We start from the raw sequence: 13,066 nt of genomic DNA, 5'->3' as shown, positions 1-13,066 counted from the left end.
TTATAATCTAGCCACTGTTAAGATTTCAGGGTCTAGGCTCACAGATTTTCTTTGTTTATTCATATATATTCATTCTCTCTCTCTCTCTCTCTCTCTCTCTCTCTCTCTCTTTTTTTTTTTTTTTTTTGGTACTGGGGATTGAAATCAGGGGCGCTCAACCACTGAGCCACATCCCCAGCCCTATCTTGTGTTTTATTTAGAGATAGGGTCTCACTGAATTGCTTAGTGCCTCGCCATTGCTGAGGCTGGCTTTGAACTTGCAATCCTCCTGTCTTAGCCTCCTGAGCTGCTGGGATTACAGGTGTGCACCACCATGCCTGGCTATATTTTCTCTTTTTTAATATCAAAATGGATCATTACTATCTGTGCTCCTTGATAGCCTTTCCCAGCATATCACAGAGCTGTTTATGTTAACAAACGCAGAAGCCTGTCACTTGTATTTCATAAAGTTTCAGTGTTTTAGATATATGATCATTAACTTAATCAATATTTTATTGGTAGTTATTTAATTGCTTCTAGTTCTTCTTTGGGCATGGTAGTACATGCCTGTAATTCCAGCTACTCAAGAAAATGAGACAGAAAGGGTATAAGGCCAAAGTTTGTCTTGACAACTTAGTGAGACCCTATATCAAAATAAATTAACATCATGGGATGTAGCTCAGTGCTGAAGCACAGCTTTAATCCCTGGTACCATATAACATGTTTGTAGAGTATGTTGAAAAAACTTTTTTTTATTGTGATAAGATATATATATAAACTATTACACTTTTTTTTTTTTTTTTTTTTTTTTTTATTGCTGGGGATTGAGCCCAGGGCCTCAAGCGTGCTAAGCACATGCTCTTCCTCTGAGCCACATGTATCCCCAGCCCTGTTTTAACCATTTCTCAGTGTACAGTTTACTGACATTAAGGACATTCACCATTAACTCCTTATTCTTCCCTCCTCCCCACCATTATTTTTACTATTCTAAATATTTCATATAAGTAAAATCACAAAATATTTGTGAACTTAATGATTTGTTTAGTATTTTATTTGGTTGGTTTTGGGGTGTTTTGGTGCTAAGGATGGAATCTAAGGCCCCACACATGCTAAGCATATACTGTACCACTGAGTATACTCCCACCCCGACTTACTGGTTTTAAGATTATTGGGCTGGGGTTGTAGCTCAATTGTAGAGCACTTACCTGGCATATGTGAGGCACTGGGTTCAATTCTCAGCACTGCGTGTGAATAAATAAAATTAAGGTCCATTGATAACTTTAAAAAAATTTTTTTTTAATTATGTAGGACTATAGATCAGTGGTAGATGCTTTCCTAGCATGCAAAAAGCCCCGGGTTCAGTCCCTGACACCATAAACAATAAGCCAAACCTCCCCCTCCCCAAAATTGCATAAATAACTTGCCAGTTCATTATAGGAAAATCAGATTTTATAGCATAATCATAAAGATGAAAATTGAAGTCACTCATAATTCCATTACCTAAAGAAAAGCATTGACCATTTGATGCCATTATATCGTATCGTGTCAGGTGAACAAAATCCATTGTGGATAGAAAAAAAATTACTTGTAATATTCATTGTTGGCAAGAAGAATTGAAAAAAGTATGAGCTACTCAGGAAACACTTTAAAAAATATGTATGAAGGAGCTGGGCATGGTGGCACATACCTATAATCCCAACAATTTTGGAGGCTGGAGAATTACAAATTCAAAGCCATCGTTAATAATTTAGAGACCCTGTCTGAAAATAAAACATTAAAAAGGGCTAGGAATATAGCTCAGTGGTGGAGTTCTCCTGTGTTCAACACCCATACCCAAAACAAAACAACCCAAAAAAGAAATATAAGGGTCTTTAAAATGTTTCCTTGGGCTGGGCATAGTAACTCATGCATATAATCCCAGCCTCATGAGGTTGAGGCAGGAGGATCACAATTTCAAAGCTAGCATCAATAATTTAGCAAGTCCCCAAGCAACTTAGCAGACTCTGTCTCAAAAAAGGCCAGGGATGTGGTTCAGTGGTTAATTGCTCCTGGGTTCAATCCACAGTACCAAAAAAAAAAATCTCATAAAAGTTCATCTGTTGCATTTGCTTCTTTTACTGTTAATCCAGAATACAGATTAAAAACTGGCTAGCCACCTGTTTTTATAAATAAAGTTTTATTAGCACACTTATTTGCATATCATCTATATAGTAGTTGTGATACCATCAGTGGACTTGAAAAATGTTATATAAAAGAGACTATATGTCTGTAAGCCCAAAAATATTTATTATCTGGTACTTTTTCTTTTTTTTAAGGTGTTGAGGCTGGTTGCCTTATTCCACATTTTAGATTTCTCTTTCTTGTAGCAATGTTTGTTTTGTCTCGTTGAGATATTTTTGTTTTTAAGTGCAGATTGAACCCAGGGCCTTGCATGTGGTAGGTAAGCAGCTCTACCACTATCCACACCCCTAACCTTTTTAAAATTTTATGTTGAGGGCTGGGATTGTGGCATAGAGGTATCGCGCTCGCCTAGCATGTGTGAGGCACTAGGTTCGATCCTCAGCACCACATTAATATAAAATAAAGACATTCTATCCACCTGTAACCAAAAAAAAAAAAAAAATATGTTGAGACAGGATCTCACTGTGTTGCTGAGGTTGGCCTCTGATTTATGATCTTCCTGCCTCAGCCTCCCAAGTTGCTGAGATTACGCCAATCTTTGCCTTATTAGGAGTTATTTGTATAGCCTTGTCAAAATACATGATTGCAGTGTTGAACAGTTTAAATATATATTAATATGTTGCAGAACAAATGTTGATATTTGGGTTTAAAATTGTATGTTTGGACATGTGGAATTATTTAAATGTCTTGAAGAATTATGCAACTAAGTAGAAAGGGCAAAGGTCTCTTTGGTGGTAGGCTGATTCCTGTAACTTGTCGTGTCCCAGTTTTCTGAGTTAATAAATACCTTTGTGTTGAGGGGTGGAGCTGGCAAATCATGCTCCCTTTGGGGAGGTAGAGATGGTGAGTACGTTCTAATTTCCAGGATGAGTGATTTGAAGTACCAGGTGACAGTAATAGCAAAAAATTGTCCTGTGGATGCCCCATCCTGTTGCAGAAGTGGTGATTTCTGTGTGGGTTGTAAAACGTTATTTTGCCATGTGCTTTAATTTCAGGCCCCAAATTTCCCATGCTTCCTACGTGTTAACACAGGCCTCCTCCCTGGCATTTGTTTGGGAATAGCATATAGAACCCACTGCCCATTATAGTCAGAGGAGAATTGTGAGAATGTGACCAGGGTACTGAAACATATTTGTAAGACCTTATTTTTAGGAAGCACAGATATAGTCTTTCCTTTAACTTAAAAAAAAAAAAAAATTGTGTATGAAAGAATTCCTGCCTCCCAAAGTACAGAGGTCTTTCCCAGCCATTTACAACCCCTGGGCCAGATTTAACTTCCACGCCTAGATGCCAGCATTGATAACCGCTGTCTGAATGGGTTCTTCCTGGTAGGATGTGTTTGTTCCAGTGGACCCACTTCTGAACTCTTCCAGATGTCACATCAGCACTCCTGTTCCCCAGTGCTGTGTTTCACTTGTCCTCTCTTTTTAGGTACTGCTTCTCCGAGATGGCCCCAGTGTGTGCAGTGGTTGGAGGGATCTTGGCACAGGAAATTGTGAAGGTAAAAAGACACACTCATGGGTGGCACATGCCTATAATCACAGTGACTTGGGAGGCTGAGGCAGGAAGATTGCAAGTTGGAAGATTAGCGAGACCTTGTCTCGACATAGGGCTGGGGATGTATTGGCTCAGTGGTTAAGTGCCCTTGGAGTTAATCTCTGGTACCAAAAAAAAAGTCACAGTGGAGCAGAAGAAGGGGCATGATGACTTTGTGTATGTGACTTCAGAGAGAACCAAGGAGCTGTCTGCTGGTATCTTCTGCTTAGTGTAGTTGCCCCTTCTTCTCACAGCTGTGTGCAATGTCTATCATTGTGGTCCTTATTTAAGAGGTGGACACTGAAGCTCAGAAAAAGGGACTCCAGAACTTTCGCTCTAAGCTCCATACATAACCATGAATTGAAGCCCCCCGCCTCTTTTTTTCTCCAGTTTGTGATTCTGGGGAAGGAGCCCAGGCATTCACAAGCAAGGCACGGGCTCTACCACTGAGCCATAACCACCATTCCAAACCCACTCCTCCTTTTTAACCCACACACCATAAGGGTATGTCTCCTGAGGGGTCACATAGCCAATAACTAGTACAGTACAGCCTTTTTAGCTCTTCTGGAATATTTGGGTTGCCAAAACCATAGCATTTTTCAAAATACTATTTTATTTCCATTGGGGTCTTGCTATTTGGCAATGTTAAATTTGCCTTTTGTGGGGCTTGGCGTATATGGCTCAATAGCAAAATGCATGCTTAACGTGCACAAGTCCCTGGGTTTGATCCACATCACTACTATTTTCTTCTTTCTTTTGCCTCCCATAGCTTCTTGACTGTGTTGGTGGACTTGCAGTAATGATTTTTCCATCCCATGCCTTTCCTCCCCTCTCCTCATACAGGTTATTGAACACATGCTAGGCAAGTGCTCTACCTCTGAGCTCACCCAGCTCCTCTCTGTTTAACAGGGTTTCACCCTGGGCTGGTCTTGAACTTGTGATCTTCCTGCCTTAGCCACCTGAGTGCCTGGGATTATAGGTGTGTGTCACCACACTCGACTTGTCCTTTTCTTTTATGGGGCAAAGTTACGCCTGCTAAATGATTCCCCCTGTTCGTATATATGTCAGATTTGAGCTTAGAAGGACAGTTGGAGACCCAGCTCTCACCACTGTGTCTTGGAGTCTGTAAATTTGGCTTCAATTGGACAATCTCATGTATCTTCCTATGTTGTTTTTCTTTTTTTTCCCTTGTCTTTCCTGTTCTTCTCTTTTGCCCAAATCCAATCCAATTCTATGTCCTGGGCTGAGAAGATCCGAAGGGGGAGAAGAGAAGTGTGCTATGGCCACACCCACTTCCCCACTTGCAAAGTACTACAAGGCAGGAGCAGTTGTGATCACTGATTTATTTGTTTATTTACTTAGGGGAGGTGGTACTGATGATTGGACCCAGGGTTCTCTACCACTGAGCTACATCCATAGCCCTTTTCACTTTTTATTTTGAGACAAGGTCTCACTGTGTTGCCCAAACTCGCCTCAAACTTGAATCCTCGTGCCTCAACCTTCTGAGTAGTCAGGATTACAATTATGCCTTACTGATCCATGATTCGTAAAAGGAAGAAAATAGAGGTGGTGGAGCCAGGCAGTCTGGCTTCTGCGATTGCTTCTGAGCACTCAGTCAGGCTTCAGGTGTTGCCCTTCACGGCACCCCACCTGAGCCCTGCCCTGGTCCTCAGCCTTGCTTCTGTCCAGTCTGTTGGGAAGCTGCTCTCTGATTTTTTTCCTGTGGGGTGGAGAGTGGATGTGAGGGCAGGTGGCCTTGACCTCATTGTTTGCAGTGACTTCTGTGCATCTTAGTCCTAATGCTGCCCCCTCCTTCCTGCCTGCTGGGGACAGCTGTTGCCCAGCGTCTTGTTTCTGTTTATCCCAGATAGCCAGAGTACTCTGCATTCTTGGTTGCTGGGTGTGTTTGGAATCTCCTCCTACCCTGTCCTGCTAGGAAGCACTTTACCTTTTGCCCTGGGTTCATCCCAGGCCCCCCAGTCTCTTGTCCCCACTGCTCCCCATCACTTCCCATCCTTCCTGCCCTCAGCCATCTGGAGAGGGTCCTGCAACTTGAGGCCATCATCTCAGCACCTGATGAGTAAGCATTAGGAACGGGAGGGCAAAGGTAGATGTCTATCCCCTTGGGATTGTCTTTCACTTCTTCCTTTGTCACATGCTTCCAGATACAGGTGTCATGTCATGCTTCCAAATCATTCTTGGAGCGCTGGAGAAGTAGTTCGATGGCAAAGTGCTTGCTTAGCATGCTTGAGGCCCTGGGTTTGACTGCAGCACCTACAAAAATTTTTTTTTAATTATTTTTGCTTTTCCTTTGTCCCCATAGCAGGTCTCCATCCCCATAGTGGTAGAGGTGGTAGTGAAAGCCTAGCCACTATCCCAGGCTCCATGTTAAAATGGATCAAGCGAGGCACAGTGTCACTCTCCTGCTATCCCAGCTACTACAGAAGCTCATTGGAGGAACATTACAAATTTGAGACCATCTTGGGCAACTTTTTTTTTTTTTTTTAAAGAGAGAGTGGGAGAGGGGGGGACAGAGAGAGAGAGAATTTTAACATTTATTTATTTTTTCTTAGTTCTCGGCGGACACAACATCTTCGTTGGTATGTGGTGCTGAGGATCGAACCTGGGCCGCACGCATGCCAGGCGAGCGCGCTACCGCTTGAGCCACATCCCCAGCCCCAACTTTTTTTTTTTTTTTTTTTTTTTTTGGTAGTTATACACAATACCTTTATTTATTTTTATGTGGTGCTCAGAATTGATCCCAGGGACACCTCGCATATGTTAGGTGAGCACTCTACTGCTGAGCCACAACCCCAGCCCCAATCCTTGGCAACTTAATGAGACCCTGTCTCAAAATATAAAAAAGGTCTCGGGATGCAGCTCAGTGGTAGACCACTTAATAGAATACACAGGCTTAGAGTTCAATCCCAGTACCACACACACACATAAAAAAAGTCAATTAAGCTGGACGTGGTGGCACGTGCCTATAGTCCCAGCTGCTCAGGAGGCTAGAGCAGGAGGATTGCTTGAGCTCTGGAGTTCAAGGCCAGCATTGATAACCTGTAACTTGGTTCAGGGGTCTAGGAATTCCAAGTGTGGTGTGTTTGGCCTTTCCACCTGCCACATACGCATTGACAGAGGACCCCCGGCCCCCTTAGTAAGAACAGCTCACAGTTGAGAATTTCCTAGTTGCCAGGCATGCTACAAATCTGGTTACATTGCATCCTTACCAGAAACTAGCAGGCAGATGCTGTTTATCTGCTCATTTATGTGCATACCTAGAGAAACAGACCTCTTCTTTATCAAAGCTCGCTGTGGGCAGGGACCTTCTCAGTGTCTGTAATGTCTGTCTAGGACAGTACCTGGAAAAGAGTAGATGCTTAACAAATTTTTCTTGGGGCTGGGGATGTGGCTCAAGCAGTAGCACGCTTGCCTGGCATGCGTGCGACCCGGGTTCGATCCTCAGCACCACATACAAACAAAGATGTTGTGTCTGCCGAAAACTAAAAAATAAATATTAAAAATTCTCTCTCTCTCTCTCTCTCTCTTTAAAAAAATAAAATAAAAAATAATCAAGTATCTGCTTGCCCCCATTTTATATAGTTTGAAGAAACAGAATGGGAATGGTTTTCAGTGCAGGGAATAGAGCATAGTTCAAAGAAGAGCCATTCGAGCCAGCCACCATGGCATAGGCCTATAATTCCAGCAGCTCTGGAGGCTGAGGCAGGAGGATCTCAAGTTCAAAGCCAGCCTCAACAATTTAGCAAGGCCCTGAGGAGCTTATTGAGACCCTGTCTCAAAAAAAAAAATTAGGAAAGGCTAGTGATGTGACTCAGTGGTTAAGTACCCCTGAGTTCAATCCCTGGTAAACCCCTGCCCCCCCAGAGAAGAGAGAGCCTTTCAGGATGTTCTAACTTCCTCAAGGAGGTCACCTCTGTAAAGCTTTGCTATCACCTATGAACCCTTTTCTTAGAAAAATGTATGTACATGTGTGACTCCGCATGTGACTTCAAGGAGTGACGCCCATTTTAAAAATGTGCATTGTCTCACCCACAAGATGATGGTCTCTGTGGCTAGCTGACAGCACCTGGGCCTTCTGGATTCCAGCCCTGGCCTGGCCTGGCCTGGCCTGTGGGAGAGCAGCTACATTGTGTCCTCATGAAGGAGCCGGAGCCTCCTTCTACATCTTTGTGTCCTTCAGTTAAATGTGTCCCTTCAAGTTGTAAAGCCTGCAGCCCAAGGAAAGTTAGAAAGCAGTGCTGCCTTTCTTAGTTGAATGGTCATAATTATTTCTGTCATTGCCTCGTGGCGTTACTCTGAGCCAGGCATCATTCTAAGTATTTGAGGTACATCATCTGTTTTGATCTCCAGCTTAATAAACTTGTTTTTTTTTTTTTTTTTTTTTTAGAGAGAGAGAGAGAGAGAGAGAGAATTTTTAATATTTATTTTTTTTTAGTTCTCGGCGGACACAACATCTTTGTTGGTATGTGGTGCTGAGGATCGAACCCGGGCCGCACACATGGCAGGCAAGCGCGCTACCGCTTGAGCCACATCCCCAGCCCAGCTTAATAAACTTGTAATTCTCATTATATATGAAGAAAGTAAGGTTCAGAGGTTAAATGATCCATCTAAGGACACAGCTGGCTAGAGACAAAGCAAAGAGAAATGACAATCAAAATTGTCTCCTGACATTGCCAGAATACCCCCTGAGGAGTACAGTCAATCCAGATTGAGAACAATTAACCTACACTGCATTTATTTCATTTTTTAGAAGTATTTTTTTTTCCCTCCATTTATCACTTTTAAAGTCCTCGAGGGTCTGAGATTGTGTCTCAGAGGTAGAGCGCTCACCTAGCATGTGTGAGGCACTGTTCGATCCTCAACACCACGTAAATATAAAATAAAGGCATTGTGTCCACCTATAACTAAAAAATATTTAAAAAAAAAAAAAAGTCCTCGAGTACAGTCCCCAGTGCTGCATGTGTAGCAGGTAGGTAAAACACTTGAGCTGAACCTTCTTTGTTTTTCTCCCCAGGCTCTGTCTCAGAGGGACCCTCCTCACAACAACTTCTTCTTTTTTGATGGCATGAAGGGAAATGGGATTGTGGAGTGTCTGGGTCCCAAGTGAGTCCAAGACTTGGCAGCCCCAGAGACATTGACCGAAGCATGCTCACATGTATTTCCCTCCCCCTCCCTCCACAAAGGCATCTCCGGAGCAGGGAAGAGTGGAGTCATGGACTCCTACAGAGCATCATCTCCTGCAGGCAGGGAGGTGTGCAGATATGCTGCTTCCATTGCCAGCAGTTGCTAGGCAGGGGCACAGGGACTGGGCATGTTCATTCAGTACTATTTGGAACCTTTGGCCACCACAGACAGGCCTGCTCGCTGCCCACAGGGCAATCACCTCAAACCACCCCTCTAACATCTGTATACTTATCCTGTTAAAGCGCAGCCCATCCTCTAGGGCATTGTTGGAGAGCCTGCAGGAGCCTCAGGCCTGTGGAGCCTCCTGCTTCCTTCTTAGGCTTGTTCCCCACCTGGTGTCATATGAGAGGGCTTCAGGTGGGGAATGAGGCCCAGGCCCTGTGATGACACTCAAGTGGAACCACAGTACCAAATTCAGACAGGTGCCCTTAGAAAAAACACGACGGGTGGAATGTACTTCCTCTCGAGTTTGAGATCATGAAAACAACAGGTGGCGTCTGGTGTGCAGTTCTTTAGTTTTAGTTTGGGATTAGTCAAGTTCCAGCCTGGATTGTGGAAGGGAAGAAATATTGCCAAGTTCTCTTTTAAGTTAAATATTAGTGGGAGAGCTTGTTTTTAAAAGGTAGATTTAAGCTGGGCATGATGGCACAGGCCTGTAATCCCAGCAGCTCTGGAGGCTGAGGCAGGAGAATCTAAGTTCAAGGTTAGCCTCAGCAATTTCAGGAGGCCCCATGTCAAAGTAAAAAAATAAATAAAAAGGGTTCCAGTTATAATTCTGTGGTAGAGTGTCCCTAGGTTTAGTACCCAGTACTGTTTTTTAAAAAATCAAAAATTAAAAAAATAAAAAGGCAGATACCTACCTGGGTCCCTGCAGAACTCTTAGTCTGGGGAGGAGGATTCTGCCATTGGCAGACCCCATCACTGGTGTGCACAGACCCTTGTATTTAAGGGCTGTATCAGTCCTTCATTTACCCCTGGAATTGTATCTATTGCTGTTTTACATATTTTTTACATGTTCCTTGGTTCTTTAATAAGGAAAGATAATAAAGTTATTTGCCTTAGGATTCGTGTAGTTTTCTTCCACTTCAGAAACTTCTGACAGGCTGATTGTGCCAATTGCCTTTTTTAAGAAATAGCACTTAATGCACTTTCAGTGTCTCAGATTCCTCCCTCTGTCACTGTTCGTACCACACTTATCCTGGTTAATGGAACAAGAGTTGGCTTGCTCAAATTCTAGAACATGTATATGCTTCTGGTCCCAGATTTCTGTTGAATAATTCAGCTAAATAGTGGCTGTTTTTAGTGGCAAAGATTAGTAATAATGAAAACGAAGTCAAACAGATGATGCCAATGCTTCTGTTGGATTCTCTGTGCAACTTTGTGCTGAGCAAGAATGGGTGACCTCTGGTTGAAAGGTAAGCAGCAGCCTGGTTGAACTGTAACCCCAGTGACGCAGAGGTAGAGAAGGATGACAGTTCAAGGCCAGCTTTGGCCAACTTAGTGAAACTGTCTCAAAATCAAGGAACCCTGGGGGGTAGCTTTCTGGTAGAGGACTCGCCTAGCAGGTATGTCCATCCTCTGTAGGGCCAAAAAGAGCCCCTAGGTACTGCACTGCAAACACCATAGGTGGGAAGGGGCAGCAGCGCCTTGAACACCAGCTGCTTGTCTACCCCAGTGTTCCATTTGATCTTGATCCAGCTCCTGCCTGCCTCCTCGAGGTAAAATAGTCTGCAATTTGAACAAGTCAGTTCTGTTATTGTCTTGCTGGGTCAGTGGGAGAGATCTGGTCTCCACTGGGAAGAGGAACTAGATTCCCCAGCCCTCTGTACCCTGCTCCTGTGCTGGGTGAAGCAGAGGCCACACTTTGGGCGGACTTCTGTTCTGGGCACCATTAACATTATTCATGGGGCTGGGTCAGCAATTTCACTGCTGCCGGAATCTCCCAGGATCTTTCACATATTTAGCTAATTATACCCTTAAAGTGTTAAGGCTTTGCAATGCATGGCCTTGGTCACAAGGGGGCGGAGGTGGGCCTGAGCAGATTAAAAACAAAACTGCAATCTTTGAGGCTTTTCAAACTTTTCTTCCCTGTACCTCTTAATGGCAGAGATTGAGTCACCCAGATAGAATTGGGAATTGGGGCGCAGGAGGGGCAGTGCTTGAAGTTGCCAGACCTGGGCAAGAAACATTTTGCTTTCTTAAAATGGAAATATCATAAAAATACATTCACTATCTTTCCAGAACACTGAGCACAACCTGTGGTTTCTAGTACCTCCGGAAGGTATATCACCAACTTGGGAAGGAGGGTCTGATCTGCAGAGGTGCTAGAATCCAAATGAAAGAAAAAATGAGCTGTCTTTGGGGCTGTCAGGTTCCTACTTACACCACACTGATGTTTCTGGTGTGTATGGCAGCCAGCTCTCAAGTGCTCAAAGTGTTAAGGCTGTTAAAGCCTCGAAGTGTGTTAGGGGACAGTTGCTACCCAAAAACCATGGGCAGCTGGGAGGGGTGGTACAAGTTAATCCCAGCTACTTGGGAGGTTGGGGCAATAAAAAGGGCCGGATTGGGGTGTGGTAGCACATATCTGTAATCCCAGCAGCTTGGGAGACTGAGGCAGGAGGATCCTGAGTTCAAAGCCAGCCTCAGCAATTTATCGAGGCCGTAAGCAACTCAGACCCTTTCTCGAGAAAATACAAAATAGGGCTTGGGGATGTGGCTCGGTGGCCCAGTGCCCCTGTGGTTCAATCCTGGTACTAAAAAAAAAAAAAAGACTGGGGATGATGCTTGGTGATAGTGTCCTTGGGTTCAAACTGTTAAGGTTGGGGAGGAAACTACCTGCAAACGTACAAAACTACAACATGATAAAGATTTCTTAGTCTTGGGCCCTATGTGATGGCACCAGCCTGTATTCCCAGCTGTTTGGGGATGTAGTTCAGTAGTAGAGTGCTCCTAGGTTCAGTCCCCAAGTTCTCAGTCCCTTCAGTCCTGTCCTACATTTTGGTGGTGGGGGGTGTTTGTGAGTCCAGGTGTTCTCTACCACTGAGCTACATTCCCAGCCCTTTATTTAATTCCACACTTATCTGCCTGCTATCTTAAAATACTTGCACTGCAGCCTGGCACAGTGGTGCATGCCTGTAATCCCAGCAACTCCTGAAGCTGAGGCAGGATCACGAGTTCAAATCCAGCCTCAGAATTTTAATGAGGCCCTAAGCAATTCAGCAAAAACCTGTCTCTAACAAAATATTTATAAAGGGCTGGGGGGCTGGTGTTGTGCCTCAGTGGTAGAGTGCTTGCCTGGCATGTGTGAGGCACTGGGTTCGATTCTCAGCACCATATATTAATAAAAAGTAAAGGTTCATCAACAACTAAAAAAAATTTTTAAAGGGGGGGCTGGGGATGTGGCTGGATGGTTAACCAACCCCCACTCCCACAGGGTTCAATCCCTAGTGCAAAAAAATAATAAACTTCCACAGCTGTTATCATACTCAAATAGCAAAGAAGAAAACCACACCTCATCTCACAAATAAGGGATGGAAGAAGGGCAGATTGGGAAGCCTTTTATGTAGGATGCACGAGGAAGTCCTCAGTGTCCCCGCAGTCATGTTAGCTTAGTGAGAATGGGCAGACTAGGGTATTACCTTTACAAGATCCGGAGATCTAGAAGTCCCTGCCAGACATCACTTAGTCCCAAGTGCTGAGGGAAGCCTTCAGCCAGGTCCAGAAGGTCAGGTTGGTTTTGTTCTTAAGCTTATAAAACATTAAGCAATATACAAACCCAGGAAGTGAGGTTTCTCTCCACTGTATTATTCAGACTGTTAGCGCAATATTGGCCACATAACGGGAGCAGCTGACCTTACAACTAAACTTGGGATTTTGGAGAAAATCTAGAGATGCTTTCTGAACATGTTAGCTTTATCCACTTTCACATCTCCCAAGAAGGTCACTCTGATAACTGTAGAGCAGGAATCCTTCCAGATGGCCAGGTTCAATCCTGGAGTCACCACCTATCTGATCGGGGTGACCTTGGGTAAGTGTTTTTTGGTGCCTCAGTTTCTCCCACTGTGAAGTCAGTATAATATTCTGGGTCTGGGGTGTAGCTCAGTGGTAGAGTACATGCTAAGCTTTCTCCAGGCCCTGGATCCAATCACCAGCACCAGAGGAAAAC

The 13,066-nt window shown here is 44.0% G+C and overlaps 1 protein-coding gene across 1 annotated transcript in view; it reads left to right on the top strand.

Moving 5' to 3' along the window:
* SAE1 (SUMO1 activating enzyme subunit 1) overlaps window positions 1–9,963 on the top strand; it is a 62,571-nt gene extending 52,608 nt beyond the window's left edge. The window contains exons 8-9 of the mRNA XM_081275416.1: window positions 3,592–3,661; window positions 8,732–9,963. Of these exons, the coding sequence (XP_081131542.1) occupies window positions 3,592–3,661; window positions 8,732–8,824 (163 nt within the window). The 3' untranslated portion in view covers window positions 8,825–9,963. The remainder of the gene's footprint in view (window positions 1–3,591; window positions 3,662–8,731) is intronic.
* The last annotated feature ends 3,103 nt before the right edge of the window (window positions 9,964–13,066 follow it).

This window comes from Spermophilus citellus (genome assembly GCF_964194105.1).
Source record: "Spermophilus citellus genome assembly, chromosome: 18".
NCBI classification, from domain to species: Eukaryota; Metazoa; Chordata; class Mammalia; order Rodentia; family Sciuridae; genus Spermophilus; species Spermophilus citellus.
The sequence above is the reverse complement of the archived record's forward strand: the minus strand, read 5'-3'. Positions and strand labels throughout refer to the sequence as shown.